This window comes from Pseudophryne corroboree, chromosome 2, assembly GCF_028390025.1.
Source record: "Pseudophryne corroboree isolate aPseCor3 chromosome 2, aPseCor3.hap2, whole genome shotgun sequence".
Lineage (NCBI taxonomy): Eukaryota > Metazoa > Chordata > Amphibia > Anura > Myobatrachidae > Pseudophryne > Pseudophryne corroboree.
The window spans coordinates 1041684561-1041711308 of NC_086445.1; the positions used below are offsets into that span (position 1 = coordinate 1041684561).

Here is a 26748-nt window from a genome sequence, read left to right on the forward strand (position 1 = left end):
CCTGTTTGGTCCCGGAATTGACGTCAGACATCCGCCCTCCAAACGCTTGGACACGCCTGCGTTTTCCCTACCACTCCCAGAAAACGGTCAGTTGCCACCCACAAACACCTTCTTCCTGTCAATTTCCTTGCGATCTCTGGTGCGTATGTATTCTTCGTTAAATCCAACGCTCAGATACGATCCGCATTGTACCCGTACAATGCACGTGCGCATTGCAGTGCATACGCATGCGCAGTAGAGACCTTATTGCAGCGCAGCGAAAATCGGCAGCGTGCGATCAACTCAGAATGACCCCCTTTGTCCCTCCGCAAATTAAGCCGTTGGCTAGTTCATACGTTTCCTAATTGGCTTTGATTGGTTCTGTTCAGTTTCATGTCAGAGGTGAAATTCAGCACATATAGGGGCCACACATATAGGGGCCACGAGTGCAGGACTGCCATCCGAAATTGTGTGGCCTAGGACTGACAAAATAGGCCACGTTGTGACGTCACACATGGGGGGCCGCTGCGTAATGAAGGTTTGTTTTAAGAGATCCTCCCAGCGCATTGGCCCGCTGTTGTTGCGCAGACTGGCGCAGCTCTCCAGGTTTCGCTGGTAGGAGCCAGTGGTGGGCCTCCCTCCCTGCCCGGGCCCAGGACTCCAGTCCCCGCAGTCCCCCCCTACTGGTGGCCCTGCACGTGTAAATAGTTGGATGCTTTGAACACACAATGAAAAGATGAATGGAAACAAAGTGTATTTACAGTACACGCTTATACTCAGCCAGAGGCACCGGGAGGGGTATATGGTGGGTACAGATTACCCGGATCTGGGCCTTCTGGGGGGGCCCTCCCCCCGTGCTCAGTGTGCGCAGTCTTCAAAGTCATTTTCAGAGCAGTTGTGGCCACACCCCTCTATCCTGTGATTGGCCAAGCCATGCAAAATGGTCAGCCTCCCATCTGTAGCAATCAGGCCTGATGTAATATGCAAATGATTTACGTCTTGTCAGCTTGAGGAGCCAGTGTGTAATCAGCCAATCAGAAGCAGCTACATCATTATCATTGCATATTGCTTCTCTAACAACCAGTAGCCCAAGAGATGCGCAATATGCGCACATATGATCCCATGTATGGGCACTAAGCAACAAAACTCATTCCCTAGCTAATGCTGTGTTACAATATTCACCATTTACATGACAAATGCACCAAATACGTATGCGGTAACCTAAAAAGTAACATCCGAATAGTAAACAACCAATACCGGTAAATACTCTGTTTGATCAGTGAAAGTAATGACAATGAGTCTCTCTATACAGTACGTTTCCATAGAGCATCAGGTCATCGTTACCGGCAACAGAACTAATGGATCTGGTATTAGAGATTCTGACGTCACAGGACTGCACATACAGCAATAGATCTATACTGTTTCTCATATGGCTTATATTCCGAGCCTGATCTCCCTGCCAGCTGCGGAATTGTTACTGTATCACATTATTACAGCGTAATGATAATTATATCGCAGTCCTCTATCCTTTCTACTTATTATCTAATGCTATTACTGCTCGAGGGTCAGGTTGTAGTGAAACGGGATTCATTCAGGATGATGGCGTTCAGGATCCTGACACTGCTCGGAATGATGACCCGGCATCCCGTAGTGGATCGAAATTCCAGCGCCAGGAGGTTAGGTTTCCCCGAGGGGAGAGGGTTAGGGTTAGTCTGAGGGGTGGGGGTTAGAGTTAGGGTGTGGGGGGAGGGTTAGGGTTAGGCTGCAGCGAAGGGAGGGTTAGGGTTAGTCTGAGGGGTGGGGGCTAGGGTTAGGCTGCGGGGAGGGTTAGGGATAGGCTGCGGGGGGAGGGTTAGGGTTAGGCTACAGGGAAGGGAGGGTTATGGTTAGGCTGCAGGGAGGAGGGTTATGGTTAGGCTGCAGGGAGGAGGGTTATGGTTAGGCATCCCCCGGGGAGGGTTAGGCTGTGGGGAAGGGACAGCTAGGGTTAGGTTTAGGCACCACCGGGGAGGGCTAGGGTTAGGCTGCGGGGAGGGTTAGGCTACAGGGAAGGGAGGGTTATGGTTAAGCTGCAGGGAGGAGGGTTATGGTTAGGCTGCAGGGAGGAGGGTTATGGTTAGGCATCCCCCGAGGAGGGTTAGGCTGTGGGGAAGGGACAGCTAGGGTTAGGTTTAGGCACCACCGGGGAGGGCTAGGGTTAGGCTGTGTGAACAGAGGGTTATGGTTTGGCTGCGGTGGGAGGGGTTGGGATAGGCTACCGGGAAGGGAGGGTTAGGGTGGGTAAGGAGGTGGGTAAGCATACTAACCCAACCCTTGTCAGGATTCTCTGCATCGGGATGCCGGTGTCTGTCATATGACTGCTGGCATTCCTTCCGCCGGCATATTGAATGTATTACTATGAAACTACTGTGCACTACATACCGTGCACTACATACCATGCACTACATACCGTGCACTGCATAACGTGCACTACATACCATGCACTACATACCGTGCACTACATACCATGCACTACATACCGTGCACTGCATAACGTGCACTACATACCATGCACTACATACCGTGCACTACATACCATGCACTACATACCGTGCACTAAATACTGTGCACTGCATACCATGCACTACATACCGTGCACTACATACCATGCACTGAATACCATGCACTACATACTGTCCACTACATACCGTGCACTACATACCATGCACCACATACCATGCACTACATACCGTGCTCTACATACCGTGCACTACATACCGTGCACTACATACCGTGCATACCGTGCACTACATACCGTGCACTGCATACCGTGCACTACATACCATGCACTACATACCATGCACTGCATACCGTGCACTACATACCGTGCACTACATATCATGCACTGCATACCATGCACTACATACCGTGCACTGCATACCGTGCACTACATACCGTGCACTACATACCGTGCACTACATACTGTTCACTACATATGATGCACTGCATACCATGCACTACATACCATGCACTGAATACCATGCACTACATACCATGCACTACATACCATGCACTACATACCATGCACTACATACCACGCACTACATACCGTACACTGCATACCGTGCACTATATACCATGCACTACATACCATGCACTACATACTGTGCACTACATACCATGCACTACATACCGTGCACTACATACCGTGCACTACATACCATGCACTACATACCATGCACTGCATACCGTGCACTACATACCATGCACTACATAGCATGCACTACATACTGTGCACTGCATACCGTGTACTACATACTGTGCGCTACATACTGTTCACTACATATCATGCACTGCATACCATGCACTAAATACTGTGCACTGAATACCATGCACTACATACCATGCACTACATACCGTGCACTACATACCGTGCACTACATACCGTGCACTACATACCATGCACTACATACTGTGCACTAGATATCATGCACTACATACCGTGCACTGCATACCGTGCACTACATACCGTGCACTACATATCGTGCACTACATACCGTGCACTACATACCGTGCACTACATACCGTAGGGATATTACTAGTCCCTGTACTGAATGTTGATCTGTTATTAAGCTTCGTACGAATCTTATGTCTGGAAATTACACATTTTTTAAACCTTTTCCATGCTTAATGTATCTGTGCCTACTATGGGGGTCCCAGACGAATGTTGTCATGCCATTGTTCCCATATAGATTGCCAGCAATAACTGAGGTCACCTGTCTGTTTGGAGGCTTTTGCATAATCTTTGCGCCTTGTTTGCTGTGATTCCAATAGTAGAAAAGAATCATTGCGTAATCCACCTTTAAGACGCCCTGCTTGCTCTTAGCTGTGTATTCAGGGTCGTTAATGATTAGGGATAGGGATACATGTGCTGGTGTATGACTAGGCCGAACCCAGATCTGCACAATAGCCCTCCCAATTAGACATAGCCCCACCCCACAGACAATTAGGTCCCATCCATTAAAATTGATCCTTAATATGAATAATGTATCCACAGGTAGAAATTGTAACTTCACAAGTGATGCCGTCACCAACGGCACATCCTGAGGAGCTCCGGGCAGTGCTGCACTTCCCACTGCTGGTGGCCCCGCCCCTTCAACATGACATCAGGTGTTCAGAGGGCGGGGCCCTCACAGGGCTCAGTGCCGCCCAGCTCCACCACTGCTCACAGCCCCTAACCACCCATTCATAGGAGCCAATTAACAAACATCATAGCATGCCCCTCCTGCGGTCCTGCTTCATCTCTCAACATGTTTCCATACAGTGAATGGCTGTCAGCACTCTGATTGGTGGATAGGTCCAGCCATTGCCCAGTCAGCATGCTGACAGCCATTCATTGTCTTGCTGCAGGCTGGGAGGCAGGAAGAGAATGCTGCCTGGCTGCTCTGATTGTGTGACCACCACCCGCCCCTGCTCGAAGGCCCCTGAAATTGTGGGGCCCTGGGCAGCTGCCCAGTGTGACTATACATTAATATGGCCCTGCTGGAAAGCACTAATTACTTACGGTATGATCCATAATATCTAAGACTTGTAATGCACTATACAGTATATATACGGTAAATAATAATAATAATAACTTTATTTATATAGCACTTTTCCCCCCCGCAGGACTCAAAGTCGCTTTACAGACATCAAAAACATGGTACATAGGGCCTTATTCAGGTTTGTTAGCAACTGGGCAAAAACCATGCTGCACTGCAGGTGGGGCAGATGTAACATGTGCAGAGAGAGTTAGATTTGGGTGGGTTATACTGTGCAGGGTAAATACTGGCTGCTTCTGCATGTAGCCCACAAATGTGAGACTGCTTTTTTGTTAGACTGCAATTTAGGTTTCAGTTTGAACGCACCCCACCCCTATCTAACTCTCTCTGCACATGTTACATCTGCCCCACCTGCAGTGCAGCTTGGTGTTACCCGGTTGTGTGCTTTTTTGCTTTGCTTACTAACCTGAATCAGGCCCAGTAAGCATACTGCAGGGTTGGTACAGACATTTTGGGTGATAACTTCTACGGGTTATATATTCCACCCATGAAAGGTACCATGTGAGGCAGCCATCTTGGTCACACTACGTAGGATTACTTTGAGTGGAATAGGTCTTGCCCAGAAGAGATAACACAAAATTGGTGGTTGCGGTATCCTAGCACTAGGGGTAGTGTTCCAACATAACCATTAGATCCATGTCATCTTTCATTCTATCCACAAGCGTACCAGATGAGGCAGCCATGTTGGGCGCACTACAGAGGTTATGCTATGGGAGATAAGTCATATATGGATCCGAGGCATATATGGGAAAGCTGACATGTGTGTAATAGTATGATATACCCTGTATGAATAGATCCGCATGTAGTACATACTGCCCACGGAGGAACCCTCCAAGGCAGCCGTCTGGGATGCACTGGATGGGTTGCTGCCTGCAGGGTGTACATCCAATGGAGGTGCAGCATACAGTGGAAGCACATGGTAAAAAAAAAATGGAGGAGAAACAGGGAACAGCAAATTAATACATAGCGTTCACCAGCTCCGAGACTCAGACAGAATAATAATAATAACATATTGTGAGTGGGTCCAAATCCAGTTGAAACTCCAATCATAAAACTATAGAAAAACCAGTTCAGGCGCTATATAGCTGTTGTATTCTATATAAACTCAATTATTTCTTATAATCCAAGCTGCAAAGCCAGTACAGCTGCGTCTGTGTTCACACAGCTATTTATTAATGAAGCTGAGGGACCGCAGTTCCTCGCCTCAAAAATAGAGACAGACAGAGAAAAGAATGACTGTTTGCGCTATAATGTTACAAGGTGCATATATGAATGGAAACACTTGTATAATAAACAACCATCTGGTTTTATTTCAATATAGAATATATCATTTATATACATATAAATACCACAAAAGCTTGCTATCGCTTTTTTATACTATATAAAATTCATCTGACAACTTTCCTAATTTAAAGGAATTGTAAAGTTATAGAGTGATCAGCAAATTCTCCTCCTAACGCGTTTCGCACCTGGGTGCTTTTTCAAAGAGTGATTCTGCACACACACAGCATTTGAGCAGCAATCACATTGTGGGACAGTGCTGCACAGACGGGTGAGAGACGGACATTACATACCACTACATGCAGCGCAAGATCCCGCCAGCGGCTGAAAAAAGCTGGAGTGGTAAGCTGCATACACACGGCATTTGAGCAGCAATCACACTGTGGGACAGTGCTTCAAAGCCCACTTGTATTTCTATATGAGAGATTTTATTCTGAATTTGGGAATCAATCAGAGCGTGCAAAAGTTTTCATACTGTGCATAGTAATACAGGTCACGTGACTTTTTAATAAATTGCATTATTGGACGTTTAAATTAGGAAAGTTGTCAGATGAATTTTATATAGTATAAAAAAGCGATAGCAAGCTTTTGTGGTATTTATACGTATATAAATGATATATTCTTTATTGAAATAAAACCAGATGGTTGTTTATTATACAAGTGTTTCTATTCATATATGCACCTTGTAACATTATAGCGCAAACGGTCATTCTTTTCTCTGAAACTCCAATCATACCCCCATTCTTCAGATGACATGTTTAGATGGCAGGCAGGTACGGTAAGTCAGTCTACCATTTGGCCATTTATTGCAGTGTTTTCCCTGGGAGTTTACAGACCATTGTCACCTGTATGTGATTCTGTACAATAGTTACTAACGCTGACATTACTTTTTAGGGCGATGGGTTTCACATGACAGAGAGAGGCGGTTACAGAACGACTGCGATGGAGAAGGCCGCTTTGGGGACATTACCGTTACACCGACAGCCTCTTTTCCACCGGTTTCACTTTAGAAATGAGGCGGCAGCCCTCCTCACTCCATAGTAGGGCCAGCAGTTACCAGCTTCCAGAGTGCCTGCCTGACCTTCATGTCCCATGCTCTCCTCATCCTTCCTCTACACCGAGACACCACACGGGAGAAGGATGAATCACTACATCCGCTGCCTCCTGTTGCTCAGCTTCGCCCTGGACTCTTCATCTTATGGACCCAACACCAGAGCCCAGAAGAAGGGAGACATCATCCTCGGTGGCCTCTTCCCTATTCATTTTGGAGTGAATTCTAAAGATGAGATATTAGAGTCAAGGCCGGAATCTCTGGAATGCACCAGGTAAGAGCGGCGTGAACCAACGTCCTTCACTTCAGCAATCCACTATTTGCCCAGTCCTCCTGGTACAGGGAATGCCCAGGACTAGAAGGTCTATGCCTACAATGGAGGCGTCTCGATAAAGATTTTTGTCATTGTACTTAACCCCAAAACATGATTTTCATTACCAGTTCTGCTTCCTTCCTTTGTATGTAAGTAACATTCATCTTGTAGGGTTCCAGCGATTGCATTTTAATTTGTAACTATTGGAAAAAATCAAGGAAACCTTTGCGTGGAGAGAAATGGGTCAAATACACAATGTAGCTTATGGAAATCATGATCAAAAAGGTTCCATATATATCCCGAGTGACCAGAACATTTTTACACCCATGGTCTAGAGAACTTTGCTAATTCCCTGTTTCATTCCCTAGTGTTCCTGGTTGGTACGGTCTTGGGCATCTGCCTGGTTTCACGTATGGTAAATGCAAGCCTTGAGATGTTCACCTTGCAGATTTTAGCGGCCTGTAACTAGCGCCATCCTATGTTCCCATCAAGCTAACGTGCAACAAAACTACTCGTACCCTTCCCCTGGCCTGCAGATTTGTCTCTAAGCTCCGTTATATGATGGATGTTCTGCTCATATCCTGCTATTTCTACCTACTATAATCTTCATGTATTGAGGTTTCGAGACAGAAATAAAATGATGCAGGAAATAAGCAGAGGATGTGTATTATTGAGATGTTTCCTTCTCAGCCACAAACAATGCAGAGCATTGTAGTTAATCTGTGATCTGATGCTGGGAGGTGGTTTTAAGAAGTCACGGAGTAGTTGCCAATTTTCCTTTGTCCTTATAAACGCCAACAATGGACCTAAGGGTCACCCATTAAAAATATATAATGAATTAAATTGTTAATGGTTCCTGATAATGCCACAGTTCCATCATTCTCTCACAATCGCTCATTCCTCTGTCTTCTGCAGATACAATTTCCGTGGCTTCCGCTGGCTACAGGCTATGATCTTCGCCATAGAAGAAATCAACAACTCCACCACTCTGCTGCCCAACATAACACTGGGCTACAGAATCTTCGACACGTGTAACACGGTATCCAAGGCTCTAGAGGCCACCCTCAGCTTCGTGGCTCAGAACAAGATCGACTCGCTCAACTTGGATGACTTCTGTAATTGTTCGGAGCACATGCCGTCCACCATCGCGGTGGTGGGAGCAACTGGTTCTGGAATATCCACCGCCGTGGCCAATCTGCTCGGGCTTTTCCATATACCTCAGGTGAGGCGGGAATGATTGCATTACACCAGAGTCCTAGCATTTCTACGTCCTAGGCCCCGCTGTTGGTCAACAGATTATACTAGAATATAGAACATCTGTTGGCTGATGGTTGTTCTGAGGCCGCCACCAAGTGATAAACCAGGGACAGGAGGGGATAAGACTTGTGGGGCGGGATGTACTAACCTCCCCGCCGCGTTATCTGGCTTTTCTCTGTGCTCCTTGTCTTATCTCCGCCGTTACTGGTCTCCTCTCCGCTGCCCGGCACTACTCGTTGCTCCCCCACGCTCCCCGTCTTTTTTAGACGGGGAGCATGGGGGAGCAACGGGTAGCGCCGGACAGTGGAGACTGGAGACCAGTAACCGCGGAGATAAGACAAGTAGCGCAGAGAAAAGCCAGATAACGCGGCGGGAGAGGTTAGTACTTCCCGCCCGGAGAGAGGTAAAGAGGAGAGAGATAATGTTCCAGCCAATCAGCTCCTAACTGTCATGCAACAGGCTGTGGTTGATAAATGACAGGAGCTGATTGGTTTACATACAAATCCGATGTTTGTGGGTCTGTGCGTGTGCAGAATGGGTCTTGCGATATCGCTCACAGTCCCCCCCTTAGCTGCAGCATGTCTGACATGCTGCAACGTTTGGCGGCCGAAGCAGGGCCTGCAGCCGGTACCATGCTTCAAAACAGGGGTGTGTTGCCGTAGTTTTGTAGGCATACCGGATCCAGGGTCTGCGTGGTGGGATACAGACTTCCTGGACCCGGCTCTCCGGATCCTACAGCCAGTCTGAGTTAGCTTCAGCTTAAGCAGGCCGACCGCGGTCTACCAACATCATGAGCTGCGACCGATAGTCGTTACGGTGATCTGAGGCTGACCTCAGACGCAGCACTCGGATCTCGCAGGTGCTGGCAGGAGATGTCCGGTCTACCTCCTACAGACGGGTCAGTAGGGTCTCAGACGGGACAGTAGGGTCTCAGATTTGCCCAGGAAGCATGTTCCTAAACTTTCCCTTTATCTCAAGAGGGAAAAAGAAGAAGAAGCTGACAATCATTTTCTGCGTTCTAAGAAGGTCATTCAGAATTCCAACACATCTTACACTGAATATGCACCTCAGTGGATTCATATATTATATATGAGTTCACCTTTAATTCATTTAAGGTGTATATCTGTATGGAAAAGAATGCAATCCATAACCAACTATAGGAAAACATTGAAGTCCACCACCATGCACCAAGACCTAGCAGACGAGCTGAACCACTTTTATTGCAGGTTCGCAAAAGAAGTCCCCTGCAACCCAAACAATCACCTCTACGATGCCCCGAACACTGACGGCCAACCCCAGGCACTGCAAGTCGCCCAAGAAGAGGTGGAGGCATTGTTCAAAAGGGCCAAACCCAGGAAAGCTCCGGGTCCTGACGGAGTGTCACCATCTGCCCTAAGAGCATGTGCGGGTCAGCTCGCCCCCATATTCACCAAGATCTTCAACAAATCGCTGGAGCTACAGAAAGTCCCTTCCTGCCTCAAAATGTCTACTATCGTCCCGGTCCCCAAGAAACCCTCTATCACGAACCTGAACGACTACAGGCCGATAGCACTGACGTCTGTGGTCATGAAAACGTTCAAGCGTCTGGTTTTGAATCACCTGAAAACTGTGACTGGCCCCCAACTGCACCCCCTGCAGTTCGCCTATCGATCGAATCGGTGTGTCGAGGATGCAGTCAACCTGGGCCTGCACTACATTCTACAGCGCCTAGACATTCTCGGTACCTACGCGAGGGTCCTGTTTGTCGATTTCAGCTCGGCCTTCAATACAACATCCTCCACCCCAAATTACTTCGCCTAGGGGTCCCAGAAGCTACCTGTTCCTGGATAGTAGACTTCCTGACAGATAGGACACAGGTGGTGAAAGCGGGGGAATTCACCTCTCAAGCGTGGTCCATTAGTACAGGGGCCCCTCAAGGCTGAGTCCTCTCACCCCTGCTCTTCTCCCTGTACACAAATGACTGTACCTCAGAGGCGCAATCAGTAAAGATCATCAAATTCGCCGATGACACCACCGTCATCGGCCTCATCAAGGACGGGGACGAATCGGCCTATAGACGAGAAATAGACCGGTTGGCCCAGTGGTGCATCCACAACAACCTTGAGCTCAACCCCCTCAAAACTGTCGAGATGATAGTGGACTTCAGGAAGAAGTCATCTAGTGCACCTCCGCTAACGATTGCTGACAGTGTGGTATCGCTAGTGGACTCCTCCAAGTTTCTAGGGACCACAATCTCCCGGGACCGTAAATGGGGGTCCAACACTGACGCCACTGTTGGGAAAGCGCAGCAGAGGTTGTTCTTCCTCAGGCAACTAAGGAAGTTCAACATCCCACAGAAGCTTCTGCTCCTCTTCTACTCCGTGATTGTGGAGTCGGTACTGTGCTCCTCGATACTCGTATGGTACAGCTCTGCCAGCGCGAGGGACAGATGCAGGCTCCAAAAGGTGGTCAGAACCGCAGAGAAGATCATCGGGGCCGACCTTCCCTCAGTCCAGGACCTGTACCTGCCCAGAGCTAAAAAGCGGGCAATGAAGATAGTAAAGGACCAGCTACACCCCGGCCATAGCATGTTTAACTTGCTTCCTTCAGGCAGGCGTTACAGGGCCATCCCCGCCAGGTCCACCAGAAGCTTTAAAAGTTTCTTTCCCCAAGTGGTCTGCCTGCTGAACTCCTGAACATTGACTGACTAGACGTACATGTAACTCACTTGTGTCCCTCCGGTATACCTACCTATATGACTTTACTTGCCCCCCCCCCCTGCTTATCTGTTACCTACTTGGCTGTTGTATAGCAAACCGAAGACAAATTCCTAGTATACGCAATTTATTCTGATTTAACCCAGTGGTTCTCAAACTCAGTCCTCTGGACCCCAAACAGGCCATATTTTCCAGGTCGCCCGGCAGTTGCACAGGTGGACTCTACTCACTGACACGTTGTAAAAGATCCACAGGTGCAACTAATTATTTCACTAGCAAGTCTGTGAGGAAACCTGGAAAACGTGCTGTTTGGAGGACCTGAGGACCAAGATTGAGAACTTGTGATTTAACCCATTATATAGTTTATAAAAAGATATTGACTATACAGTATGTTTCCTCTCCTTCATGTAAACAAAAAATCCCTCTTACTGCTCTGACAATGGGGAGGATTCAGAGCTGATCGTAGACGTGCGAAAGAATGCACATCTACAGTCACAATCTCTGACATGTGGGGGGAAGCTCAGCACAGGGCTAGTCCACCCCGCAAGCCAGGCCCTATCCCCCCCCCCCCCCCCCGCACGCAGATGTGCATAAGCATTGAACAGCGGCGATGCTATCGCACCTGCCGAGTAGCTCCCTGCCTACGCAGCCTAGCTGCGAAGGCAGGTGGCTACCCGCCATGTTTTTGGCCACAGCGGCTGTGTGTGACGTCACGCAGCAGCCTCGGCCCGCCCCGCTAATAGTCACGGCCTGCCCCCCAAAAGCCGCCGACACGCCCCACCAACGTGGCAGACACGCCCCGTGACCGCCTTGGCCTGTCAATCAGGCAGAGGCGATCGCACCAGTGAGATGCACACAGCACAGGGCTTCAGACTGCGAACGCTGTCGCTGCAGGGTTCCAGTCTGAATTAGGCGCAAAGAATACTGAGAGAAACCAGCTTCCTTCATAACAAATGTAATTGTTATACATAATCCTCACTGTGATCACTGAAGTGACTGGTCAGTGTGCCACGAGAGCCACGGGAATGGCTTTCAGTGGCTGTGTCGCCTATGGAGGCTGACCTGGACACAGCGTACGTGCACGTTAATCCATGCTTGGCCACAGGTGACTTAATTAGCACCATAGTAAATTTGATTTAACCATCTGTGCTGAGCCATGGATATACCTAAAACCTGGACTGTTGGGGTGCCTCGAGCACTGCGTTTGAGAACCTCTGGGTATACACACCAATCTGCCGCTCGATACGTCCGGCAAGACATCACAACTGGGTGGGCTTTAAATTTGCACGCCCAGTTGTGATGTCATCATCGGCCACTTAACGGGTCGTCAGTACACACAGCCAGATGTACCGATATTATCTGCAAGATGCATCGCCACTGGCTGCGCTGCAGGACCGAACGAAGCCATTCACAGACATATCGTCTGCGCACACGGACAGGTGCACTACGCGATATGTCCTGTGTCGGCTGAATGAACGACACATCGCCTAGCGGGCCTGATTCATGTTTGAGGTTTGTCGTCGGGAACATGGTGCGTACCAAGTTTCCGGAGACCTGCGCATGCACAATAGAGATTAGTCAATGCAGATGCCGCTGCGCACTTTCACCGAAGCGTCATTGTGTGTGCGCAGTCACTGATTAGCGATTCCACTGAGGATTTATTTGCAAAATGAGCAGTGCCGGATTACCAAATAGGCGGAGTGGGCATCGGCATATGGGCCTGCGCCTTTTGGAGGCCCTGTGACCACAGATCAAAATAATATTGATTTGATCTTGAAAGAAAATGACAATCAAGTGAAAGTGAGTGACAGGAAGTTAGCATTTGGGAGAGGTAACTGGGGGGTGGACGTCCACTATGGATGAAATCTGCGGGTGCCTCTGAACCAGGCCCCTCTGTGTGGAGACCTGGGGGCAGGGGCGGATTGGGAACAAAAAGCGGCCCTGGAAAAATTTGTACTAGTGGCCCCACATGGGCAGCACCAGAGGTGTAAGGTCTGGCCATGGGCCATGGCAGCAGCACCCTCCCCCCAAGACTTTCCAGATAGTGGGCATGTCCAGCACCGGGGGGGAAGTTAGAAAGAAATAAAATTACATATTATGGGCACATTATAATATGATACACCTTTAGAATTTAGGACACTATATCATTCTTTAGAAAGATATATTTTCTTGCTTATTACACCAACCGTATCCCAATCACTATTCACTCAATCTTATATGTCAGCCAAGCAGGCAGACAGAGCATACACTAGATCATCTGCAATCACAGGCTAAGTGGCAAAGTCATTTTCATATATGCAAATTATTTATCATCTTATTCATTATGTCTATAAAAAGGACCAGATGTCCTCAAACAAAACAGGCTCCGCGGGTGCGTCGGCCCACCGGGAATCTTCCCTGTAAACCCTATGGCCAATCCGCCTCTGCCTGGGGGTATATTTACTAATGTTTGAGTTTGGGATTTTGGTGATTTTTGCATGTGATTTGCATTCGATTCTGCAATGTGGAGATTTACTAAGGGCAAAATCGAATTTTAAAACCAAATCCCACTGAAAATCGTATATCGGCAAAACATTGGTACTTTTACATAGACGAATAGAGAATCCCCCAATTTACTAACATTCGAACTGAAAATCAAAGACAAATCGAACACAAAATCGAACTTCAAATCCCCAAAATAATAGACTAATAGCAGACAGGCGATTCTAGCTTCTAGACAACATTCTATTCCCTAAACCAGTGATTTTCAACCTTATTTAACTCACGGCACACTGAACAAGATTTTAAAATTGCTAAGGCACACCATCAGTCCCCCATGGGGAAAAAACACATTGGCCCCCACAGGAAAAACAACCAAACACATTGGTCCCAACATGCGTGTTCACAAATGCCAGAGCCAAAAAGTAGCCCCAGTCCATCCCTGCTCACAGCTCATGACTAACTTTTATGGTTGAAATTATTAGCCGGCCCCTCAGCCCATCGATCTCACAGCCGGCCCAGCCTCAAATAAGTGGCACTCTTCAGTGCACAGTAAATATCTCTGCAAAGAGGGGACGGGGTTAACATGGCTAGAGAATGAACCGCTGTCCCAGTGACATGTTACACCATTGGTCAGAATAATGTTCATCATACCAGGGCTGTCTTAACAGCTGTGTAGGTCAAAGCAATGTACTGTGGCCCCTACCCATCCTCCAGCGGTAAGGGTGGGGGGTGTGATGTGATGTCTTGCGGGTGGTAGGGGGTGTTCTAACTTCCGCTCAGCATGTAGGACCTGGAGCAGTAATTTCTGCTAATTACTCCTTTACTGCACAGATAGGGCAGGAGGAAACACTACACTGTAGAAGGGGGCATTGGGTTGAATGAAGGGGCCCCGGTACATGACTTCCAGGGTGGTATGGGGTGTGTAATACGCAGTGGAGGGGTGGATAGTGGAGTGGGATTAATATTCATCATTTCTAGTGGGAAGTCAGCTTGCTTGACCGTGGATATCTCCAGTTCCTGGGGCTGGATTTCTTAGCTTATAATGCGATAAAAAACTAGACTGTCCCTTCTTTCAGGAGATACTGGGGACACCTTTCAGGAGGTACTGGGGACACCTTTCAGGAGGTACTGGGGACACCTTTCAGGAGATACTGGGGACACCTTTCAGGAGGTACTGTGGACTTGGGGATCAGAGTTCAGGAGCCAGAGCAATCCACTGACGGAAATATAAAACTGCATATCAGGCGTGTGGAGCTGGAGCAGGGACCGGCTGCTGGTAGGCTGATATCTCTGGTTCTGGGCATAGTAAAGACAAGTGTCCCCTGAAAGTGGGGAGTCCCAGCATTTGGAGTATAACCTCAGAATTTTTTTAAGTCAGACAGAACCCGAGATATCTGGCTGGGAAGTGCAATTAACAGGCTTGGATGGGGACCACTGCTTTAAAGTCAGATATCTACGGTTCCCAAGGGCCAGTTTTCAAAAGTCTAGAACCCTTGGAAAGAGGGTACCCTCAGCTATCGGCATTCTGGGGCCTTTGGGCAACTGCCCATTAAGCCCAATGGAAAAGATGGTCTTTCTCTATACCTGTGGATGATTAGCACACGTTTCCAGCCAAGGATATGGAGATCTGCTAATCCTGGTAGACTTGTAAACAAAAAAATTGACAAAATGATTTATATATGTACCAGGCAGGACATATTTCTGTGTTGGAAATTAGCGCTGTCCAATGTTGTTGTTTTTTCTGTCCCCAAAAACATCCATAAAAACCTGACCTGATTGCATGACATTTTGCTACTGTAATTGGGGTTCAAACCTGTATCTAACATGCAACCCTCATGTATGACCTTGGACAGTGCAGCTATAGATGGTTGTCATACCTTCAACATAACTGTAACATTACCAGGAAATGACCCCAATCCTGCCGTAGATTTCAGCGGCTTATTAGTTATATTGAACTCTGAATACAGTATGAAGTGCAAGCTGTTTGTGCAAGGTGACAAATAATGGCGCTCTCATCTTTTGCAGGTCAGTTACGCCTCCTCAAGCCGCCTTCTAAGCAACAAAAACCAATACAAATCCTTTTTACGCACTATGCCGAATGATGAGCATCAAGCCACGGCCATGGCGGACATCATTGAGTATTTCCAGTGGAACTGGGTGGGAACCATTGCTGCAGATGATGACTACGGGCGGCCAGGGATTGAAAAGTTTCGGGAGGAAGCGGAGGAGCGGGACATCTGCATAGACTTCAGTGAGCTCATATCACAGTATACGCCATTAGAGGAAATTCAAAAAGTGGTCGACGTCATTCAGAACTCAACGGCCAAAGTCATAGTTGTCTTCTCCAGTGGACCTGACCTGGAGCCACTGATCAAGGAGATTGTCAGGCGCAATATCACAGGGCGCATCTGGCTTGCCAGCGAGGCCTGGGCCAGCTCGTCTTTGATCGCCATCCCGGAATACTTCCATGTCATTGGTGGCACCATTGGGTTTGCGTTGAGGGCGGCCCAAATCCCCGGATTTCGTGAATTCCTACACAAGGTGCACCCAAAGATGTCTAGTAGCAATGGCTTTCTCAAAGAGTTCTGGGAAGAGACCTTCAACTGTTACATGCCCGGGGGGTCTAAGAAGAGCGAGGACTTCAACAACATCACAGCTTGCACCGGCCAGGAGAATATTACCAGCGTGGAGACGCCGTATCTGGATTTTACTCACTTGCGGATATCCTACAATGTATATTTGGCTGTATATTCCATTGCCCATGCACTGCAGAACATATACACATGTACGCCCGGGAAAGGGCTCTTTGCCAACGGTTCTTGCGCAGATATAAAGAAGGTGGAAGCCTGGCAGGTAAGTGTTTGCTTTCCTTAAAACTTGCTCATGTTAAACTTTACAACTACATTTAATAAAACATATACTGTACCATACCGGGATCCATCCAAAAGCCAGAGATGGGCCAGTGACCAGGTGTGAGTGGACGTATATGACCCAGAGAACTGCAGAGAATTGCGCAATCAGAAATAAATGCGGCCAGATAGATGCTATCTGTACGTTCTGTTTCATAGTCGTCAGCGGTATCATAGCGCACTTCCATTGCATGCGTGATAGTGCTCCATTGCTGCCCAATTTTGCCGCTTTAGCTGAAAGCGGAGATGCGTTCCGCTTACCAGGTTAGGCCCAGCTGCTGGGGAAGCATGGCCACCGGAGCTGTCGCGGCTATGCCGACTCCTTGAATACGAAGTTAGAAATCTGTGTACAGGCTTGATAATGTGGCAGAGCTTCTGTACACACCAGCGGATGACCTGAGACAACGTACAGCTTAGATACTTAACCAGTGGAGTAGTTTATTGTGGGAATAATGGGTACAGACGTACTCACTGTTATACACACTGGTTGGAGCAGAGCGGGTATTATACAACCCACCAGCTGCTAAGTGTATGTAGCTTACGGGTAGTGGTGAAGGATTCTGGAACATTGTCTGAAACGGCAGGTATTTGTAAAGCGGTAATCATTTTACAAGGCAAAACCAGGTGAGTCTTACCTTGTAAATGATTTCTGCTTTAAAAATACGGAATCCTCGCAAAACCTGGAGCTCGCAGGCTATTACATAAGCCCCTATCGTCTCCTTCTTGTCTCTCTTCCCAGCCAGGACTGGCCTAAGGTGTAGCCACCACTCCTATTGCTAATCACCTCTTATGTGAGAGCGCAGTCTCTTTATTTATTTATCAGTTTCCTATATAATGCAGCAGATTCCGTTGCGCTTTACAATTGTACACAATGATAAAACAAAACTGGGTAAAAACAAACAGTCATAGAGGTATGAGGGCCCTGCTCGCAAGCTTAAAATTTATAGGGAAATAGGCATTCATACCCAAGGATAGGTGCTATCTATTGCATAATGGTCCACCAGATTGCTAGGTTCTAGGTGGGCTGTATGATATCACATCACAGCAATGATGAACCGGGGTCAGCAAGAAGGAAAAGTGAAGAAAATATGTGGAGGATATGTGCAGACTGTACAGAGGGGATGCAGGGGGTCATTCCCAGATGATCGTAGCTGTGCTAAATTTAGCACAGCTACGATCATTCACACTGACATGCAGGGGGACGCCCAGCACAGGGCTATCCCGCCCCGCATGTCAGTGCCGCCCCCCCGCAGAAGTGCAAAGGCATTGTACAGCGGCGAAGCCTTTGCACTTCAAGAGTAGCTCCTGACCAGCGCAGCTTTAGCATGCTGGCTGGGAGCTACTCATCGCTCCCCGGCCCGCAGAGGCTGCGTGTGATGTCACACAGCCGCTGCGGCCCGCCCTCCGTTCGGTCCGGCCACGCCTGCGTTGGCTGGACCGCGCCCACGAAACGGCGGCCAAGCGCTGCCGTTCCGCCCACCCCCCCCCTGTCCAGCTACTGCCTCTGCCTTTCAATCAGGCAGAGGAGATCGTAGCGGCCCGACGGCCTTCGGCCGTCTGGCATGCGCCGGCGCATGCGCAGTTCTGACCCGATTGCACCACTGCGATAAACTGCAGCGTGCGATCCGGTCAGAATGACCCCCATAATCGGATAGGAAAGCTATGAAGGTTATGTGGGTGGGTCTGGAATGTGATAAGCTGCCTGAAGAGATGAGTTTTCAGGGAACGCTTGAAGGTTTGGACTAGAGGAGAGTCTTATTGTGCGTGGGAGGGCATTCCACAGAGTGGGTGCAGCCCGAAGAAAGTCCTGTAATCGTGAGTAGGAGCGAGTAATGAGTGTGGATGAGAGACGCAGAGCGGAGAGGTCGGGTAGGGAGATATTATGAGATGAGTGAGGAGATGTATGATGGTGTAGTTTGGTTAATGGCCTTGTGTGTGAGTAACAGTATTTTATATTGAATGCGGTAGAGTACAGGTAACCAATGGAGGGACTGACAGAGCGGATCTGCAGACGATGAACGTCTAGTGAGGAAGATTAGCCTCGCAGCTGCATTCAGAATGGATTGTAGTGGTGAGAGCCTATGTTTGGGAAGACCAGTAAGGAGACTATTACAATAATCAATGCGGGAGATAATGAGAGCGTGGATTAGAGTGTTAGCAGTGTCTTGTGTAAGATATGATCGTATTTTGGATATGTTTCTTAGATGTGTGTAACATGATTTTGAGACAGATTGAATGTGGGGAACAAAGGACAGATCAGAGTCAGGGATGACACCTAGGCAGCGAGCTTGTGGGGATGATTGCTGAGTTATCAACAGTTATAGAGATATCAGATTGGTAACTACTATTGGCCAGTGGAAATATAATCAACTCTGTTTTGGAAATATTAAGTTTGATAAGTTTGAGGTGGTGAGATAACATCCAAGATGAAATGGCAGAAAGGCATTCACTGACGTGGACCATTGCAGATGGTGACAAATCAGGGGGGGATAGGTAGATTTGAGTATCATCAGCGTACAAATGATACTGAGGGGTACATTTACTAAGCAGTGATAAGAGCGGAGAAGTGAGCCAGTGGAGAAGTTGCCCATGGCAACCAATCAGCACTGAAGTAACATCTATAATTTGCATACTATAAAATGATACAGAGCTGCTGATTGGTTGATGGGGAAATTTCTCCACTGGCTCACTTCTCCACTCTTATCACTGCTTAGTAAATGTTCCCCTGAAATCCCAAAGAGCTGATTAGTTTACCAAGAGAGGAGGTATAGATAGAGAACAGCAGAGGACCTAAGACTGAGCCTTGCGGTACTCCAACTGATAGAGGTAGCGTTGAGGAGGTGGAATCAGAGGAACAAACGCTGAAAGAGCAATTAGATAGGTAGGATGAGATCCAAGAAAGGGCCGTGTCCTGAAGACCTAGGGATTGCAGTGTTTGTAGAGAGTGGTCAGCAGTGTCACATGCAGCAGAGAGATCTAGGAGAATAAGAAGTAATGGCTTTTAGTCAGTGCCGTCTCTGTGGGGTGTTGGGAATGAAATCTTGACTGAGGTGGGTCAAATAAGTTGTGGGAGTTAAGAAAGTGTGTGAGGCGAGTGTAGGCAAGTCTCTCAAGTAGCTTGGAGAGGTATGGGAGCTGAGAGGGGGGTGTCTCTTTAGACATCAAACAGGAAGGTGAATTAGCCAACGGGAAAACATGGCATGAGACAGTGTGGGGGAGAGAAGGGGCAAACATGTAATGTCTTCCATCGGGAACACACGCCTCTGGTGTCCATATAAAGTTTGTTTCCACACTACGGGTTAATACCTGCTGGCGTGTGAAATGTGCTTAACAAGTGTTATTACTATGTAAATGACACCAGAAACCTTCGCTTACACAGGTTTCTGCATGCCTTAGGAAACTGTAGGCTTCTTCTGGATGGAAATGATGGGACAAGTAGCACTGTAGCAAACGCTAACGCAGCGTCAGCGGGAATGGTAACTGCAGGATTAGTGCTATGTACTATCAGACCTGTTTCTATTCATTGTAATATTGTTGACGGCACCTGTAGACGACACCGGTGGGAGCGAGGCCTCTCAGTGACTCCGGATAACCTTGTCAGGGTCATGTGGGAGAATCCTAAAATCTTCCACTGCTGACTCAACCAGAGACTGTATTCCCAGCGGAGCTTTTGCAATGTAAAATCTAATTAACTTGTAGCTCAATTAAATTTGAAGCAGACACTTTTCTTCCTGTGTGCAAGACACACGATGTGATTAATCCTCCCGACCCTTTCCTGGGTCTCTTCCTGGATACAGGTAGTCAGGACGGAACCTTTTAATTAGCAAGGGCAGACCATGCAGAGCACGGGGGCCACTGACAAACAAATTAGGGACCACTGACAAACAAATGCTGCTGATTTATGACATCACGCTTCTACGCCTGAATAAATCACCTTCTTTATTGTTAAGCGCGAGGGTTTGCGGGATTGCGTTTTTACAGAGGCCTTTCCAAATACTGGGGAGTGAGTGAAAATCCTTTAAAGAGCTGGATTATAGGGGGGGGGCAAGCAGGGAGATCACGCAGAAGCCCCACACATTTTGGACCTCCCTTTGCAGTAAATATTGCCAACTTGAGCGGTACTGGCAGCATCACAGACATTTTGTAATACACTGCAATGCTACCGGTGGGGTTGAAGGGACAGGGGTATTGTCAGTTTTCTTGGTGGGGTTTGGCAATATTATCAGTGGGGGCTCCAAAACTCAGTTGCCCTGGGGCCCCCATGAGCCTTAAGCCTATGGAACTAATTCAGACCTGATCGCTTGCTAGGCTTTTTTTGCAGTCCTGTGTTCGCATAGTCGCCGCCCATAGGGGAGTGTATTTTAGCTTTGCAAGTGTGCGAACGCATGTGCAGCCGAGCTGTGCGAAAAGATTTAGTGCAGTCTCTGAGTAGGCCAGGACTTACTCAGCCGCTGCGCTCACATCAGCCTGTCCGGGACCGGAATTGACGTCAGGAACCCTTCTTGCGAACGCTTGGGCACGCCTGCGTTTTTCCAACCACTCCCTGGAAACGGTCATTTGCCACCCACAAACGCCTTCTTCCTGTCAATCACCTTGCGATCGCCCGTGCGAATGGATTCTTCGCACAAACCATCGCTGAGCAACGAACCGCTTTGTACCCGTGAGACGCGCCTGCGCATTGCGGTGCATACGCATGCGCAGTTCTGACGTGATCGCAGCGGTGCAGAAAAACGCTAGCGAGCGATCAGGTCTGAATTAGGCCCTATGTGAGAACGCCCCATTACAGTTCAGTTTAACCCCTTCAGCTGCATGTTGAGTTGTGACTGAAATGCGTTGGATCTGCATTGCTTATTATTGCCCACCAGGGGGTGTCACTTTGCAGCCAGTCCGCATCTGCTGCAAAGTCACAGAAACAAGTCGCTCTGGAGACATTTCAACAGGTTAATCGAGTAATTTAAATCCAGTCAAAGGAACCCCACGATGGCCCCTGGTAGACGGCTACCAAACTAACGGCTGCAGGGACTAGTTTAGGAAAAGGAAGGAGTTAACTTTGTAGCATCCAGGACTTAACAGACTGCACTTATTATATATTATGAAGGAAACACCATTTGGTAAGAACAATTGGCATAAACAAGTCTGAAGAACTGGCAGTGACCAGCGAAACGCGTAACTACTTTATGCTTTGCTTCTATATCATTTGCAAGATACGGCTTGTATTTCCTCCATTGTTGGAGCCCTCTTTGACAAACATTTAGTGAACTTTGAAGCCATTTATGAGAAGTGGTACAGAGTAACTCACTGATAGTACCTGTAACCTGATCCCTAGAGGAGGGGGGGCACCGCGGGGGTTTCCCCTGAACCCCTGTGGGATAGTCTGACCCTGGATATACATGATAAAAAAAGAAAAATGCATGAGGAATAAAAGGGAACCCTTTGGACGCAGCAATGAATTATACAGCTGGAAATAAACCACTGCAGCTCTGACATTATATAATAGTAGGGACTGACACCCAACAACTACTGCAACTGCTCGCAGCCGGCGATCGCTCCTTTAATTGCTAATGGAATTAATGGAGAGATCGCTGGCTGCGAATAGTCACAGCTAGGTGCGCCATATGGTAAGCCGTGTTGCAGCGTGCCGCATCGCAGCAAAGATGAGCATGGCTACCTCTGTATATCAGCTATATGCTGTCATGTAGAGAAGTAAACGTAACATTATATGATTGGGACGGGAGCGGCTCATTAATGTTCTGTAACTAACGTTACCATTGTTTGAGAACAGGATATTTCTCTTTATATTTCCCGATATATAGCCGGCATATGTCACAGGTTACAGGATAGCTCTTAGCGTAGCTGACCTTACTGCTAGCGCAGGCTATTGGTGAATCAGCCCCTACGCAGAGCATTGCCCGGATAATACAGAGGCCATTACCTTCATCCGCTTCTCTCCGAGTCTCCCGCATTGGCCTGAATAATAAAACCTATATATAGAATAAAGAGCTCTGAGAGAAAGACCACATTTTATTTCATTTGCCGAAGACAGAAAACAATCAGTTTCTAATCTGTGTGAGGTCAAAATTGTCAGATAATAAATCCCATTTCTACCAAAGATTTAACCTCTGCTTTTCTCACTTCTTGTTTAAGCTTTTTATTTGACCATGATTATTTTATGTAGCACCCCCCAGGTGGGCGAGATAGGTGGTCACGTGTGATCGGTCTATGTATAGTTATCTCAGCTACTGATAGTGATCTCACTACGCTGAGGTACAGGGGAGGCACCGGGGAGGCACGGCTCTAATCTCTACCCAAATATCCCACCTCGGTGAATGAATGCTGCTTTCTGCCCCATCGCTGCCCAAAAACAGTTTCACACAATTATTGGTTGGGCTAGTGGTTAACATTACTGCCTAACCTTTACCCCAACTGCAGCCTCACCCTACCCTTTAACCCAAATGCAGCCTCACCCTAACCTTTACCCCAACCACAGCCTCAGAATAACCTTAACCCCAAACGCAGCCTCACCCTACCCTTTACCCCAAACTCAGCCTCACCCTAACCTTTACCCTAACCGCAGCCTCACCCTAATCTTTACCCCAACCACAACATCACCCTACCCTTTAGCCTAACCGCAGTCTCACCCTAACTTTTACCCCAACCGCAGCCTCACCCTACCCTTTACCCCAACCGCAGCCTCACCCTGCCCTTTACCCCAACCACAGCCTCACCCTACCCTTTACCCCAACCGCAGCCTCACAATAACCTTAACCCCAACCGCAACCTCACCCTACCCTTTACCCCAAACGCAGCCTCACTCTCACCTTTACCCCAACCGCAGCCTCACCCTATCCTTAACCCCAACCGCAGCCTCACCCTACCCTTTACACCAACCGCAGCCTCACCCTACCCTTTACACCAACCGCAGCCTCACCCTACCCTTTACACCATCCGCAGCCTCACCCTAACCTTTACCCCAACTGTAGCCTCACCCTAGCCTTTACCCCAACCGTAGCCTCACCCTACCCTTTACCCCAACCTCACACCTACCCGTTACCCCAACCGCAGCCTCACCCTAACCTTTACACCAACCGCAGCCTCACCCTAACCTTTACCCCAACCGTAGCCTCAACCTACCCTTTACCACAGCCGCAGCCTCACACCTACCCTTTACCTCAACCTCACTCTAAACTTAATCCAAACTGCGGCCTCACCCTAACCTTTACCCCAAACGTAGCCTCACACTAACCTTTATCATAGCCTCACCCTACCCTTTACCCAGTCGCAGCCTCACCCTAACCTTTACCCCAACCGCAGTCTCACCCTTACCTTTACACAAACTACAGTCTAACCCTAATCTTTACCCCAACTGCTGCCTCACCATAACCTTTACTCCAACCGCAGCCTCACCCTAACCTTAACCCCAGCTGTAGCCTCACCCTACCCTTTACCCCAGCCCCAGCCTCACCCTAACCTTTACACCAACCGCAGCCTCACCCTGACCTATACCCCAACCGCAGCCTCACCCTAACCTTTACACCAACTGCAATATCACCCTAACCTTTAACCCAACCGTAGCCTCACCCTACCCTTTACCCCAACCGCAGCCTCACACCAGGGGTGTATCTACCCATTGGCCAGAATGGCACTCGCCAGGGGCGCCAGGTGAGCAAGGGGCACCACCCGATGGTGCCACCCTCGGCCAATGGGTGGAATCCCTTAAGCTGTAGTGTTTGGCAATACTTGCTGTGCCGAGCTGCCTGTGCATTCCCTGGGATGGAGGGTGGAGGATCACTTAGCGGGCAGGAGCTGGCACCAGTGTCAGGCACCGCAATGCACTACAGGGAAGAAACTGAAAATAAACTACAACTCCCAGCAACCCTTGCTGTCGGGAGCTCCCGGCGGAAGGGCTGCTGGAAGCTGTAGGGTTTTTTTCAGTTTCGTCATGTAGTTTGGTGGGGTGCCGGACACTGGTGCCAGCTCCTGACTGCAGAGCAATCCTCCGCCTTCCATCCCAGGAAGCTCGGCACAGCAGGTATTGCCAAACACTACGGCTATCTGCTGGGATGTTGTGGGGCGGGGACTAGGGCTACGTATGTCCTGTGTGGGGAGGTTATGTATGTGCTGGGAGTGGGGGAGACTACTACTATGTGCTAAGGGCGGGCTACAGCTATGTGCTGGGAGGAGGATGGGGACTATGGCTATGTGCTGGGAGGGGGATGGGGACTATGGCTATGTGTTTGGGGAGGTGAGTGGCTATGGCTATCTATGCTGGCGGGGAACTATTGTTATGTGCTGGGAGGGGGATGGGGACTACTGTATGACTGTGCTGGGAGAGGTGGAGACTATGGCTATGTGCTGGGGGGACTACGGCTATTGCTTGGGGAGGTGGGGTCTATGGCTATTTACTGGGAGGGGACTATGGCTATGTGTTGGGAGGGGGATGGCGACTATGATTATATGACTGTGGGGGCATATCTGGCACTGTGGGGGCTTATCTGGTACTGTGGGGGCATATCTAGCACCATGGGGGCACATCTGGCACTGTGGGGGCATATCTGGCTCCATGGGGGCATGTGTATCTGGCAGTGTGGGGGCGTATCTGGCAACATGGGGGCATATCTGGCAACGTGGGGGAATATGTATATCTGGCACTGTGGGGAAAATATCTAGCACTGTTGGGGCATATCTGGCACTGTTTGGGTATATCTAGCACCGTGGGGGCATATCTGGCATTGTGGGGGCATGTGTGTATCTGGCACTGTGGGGACATATGTGTATCTGGCACTGTGGGGAAAATATCTAGCACTGTTGGGGCATATCTGGCACTGTTTGGGTATATCTAGCACCGTCGGGGCATATCTGGCATTGTGGGGGCATGTGTGTATCTGGCACTGTGGGGACATATGTGTATCTGGCACTATTGGGTGCATATGTGTATCTGGCACTGCAGTATTGGGGTCATATGTGTATCACGCCCCCATTTTCATTGGCCATGTGGCATGTGGTCACACCCATTTTTTGGGTGTGCGCGCACACGCGGCACCACTAAAAAAAATGTCTACTTGCACCACTGGGTAGTGCGCTGCACTGCACTTCTTTGCACTACTATTTCATTATACTACCTGGCCTTGGGTGGCATTGCCTCCTCAGCCAGGCCAGGCACTGCTGATGTCTCCTCAGTGGTAAAAGAATTACTGTGCGGGCATAATGTGTAAAGGGAACTGCTACTGTGTGGGCATGATGTGTATAAGGGTTACTACTGTGTAGCGTAATTTGAATTGGGGGAACGATTGTCTGGTCATGCCCCTTTCCCACAAAATCATGTCCCTTTTTGCAAAATCCACCTTCCCTATTTTAAATATGGGGGGCACCAGTCCTTTACTTTGCCAGGGGCGCTCAGACCCCTAGATACACCCCTGCCTCACACCTACCCTTTAGCCCAACTGCAGCCTCACCCTACCCTTTACTCCAACCGCAGCCTCACCCTAACCTTAACTCCAACCACAGCCTCACCCTAACCTTTACTTTACCCCAACCACAGCCTCACCCTACCCTTCACCCCAACCGCAGCCTCACACCTACCCTTTACCCCAACCGCAGCCTCACCCTAACCTTCACCCCAACCTCACCCTAACCTTAACCCCAACCGCTGCATCACCCTAACCTTTACCCCAACCGCAGCCTCCCTCTACCCTTTACTCCAATCGCAGCCTCACCCTACCCTTTATCCCAGCCGCAGCCTCATCCTAACCTTTTCCCCAACTGCAGCCTCACCCAAACCTTTACCCCAACCGTAGCCTCACCCTAACGTTAACCCCAACTGCAGCCTCACCCTAACCTGTAGCCCAACCACAGTCTCTCTCTAACCTTAACCCCAACCGCAGCCTCACCCACAACTTAACACTAACTGCAGCCTCACCCTAACCTTTACCCCAACTGCAGCCTCACCCTAAACCCAACTGCAGCCTCACCCTAACCTTTACCCCAAACGTAGCCTCACCCTAACCTTTACCCCAACCCCACCCTAACCTTAATCCCAACCGCAGCCTAACCCTAACCTTAACCCCAATCGCAGCTTCACCCTAACCTTTATCTCAACCACAGCCTCATCCTAACCTTTACCCCAACCGCAACCTCACCCTAACTTTTACCCCAACCTCACCCTAACTTTAACCCCAACCGCAGCCTAACCCAAACCACAGCT

At 48.8% G+C, this 26748-nt stretch overlaps 1 protein-coding gene across 1 annotated transcript in view; it reads left to right on the plus strand.

Annotated features, from left to right (window-relative positions):
- The window catches only part of CASR (calcium sensing receptor), a 352739-nt gene that overhangs the window by 274813 nt on the left and 51178 nt on the right, over positions 1–26748 (plus strand). Inside the window, exons 2-4 of the mRNA XM_063956826.1 lie at positions 6735–7165; positions 8120–8426; positions 15664–16491. Of these exons, the coding sequence (XP_063812896.1) occupies positions 6933–7165; positions 8120–8426; positions 15664–16491 (1368 nt within the window). The 5' untranslated portion in view covers positions 6735–6932. The remainder of the gene's footprint in view (positions 1–6734; positions 7166–8119; positions 8427–15663; positions 16492–26748) is intronic.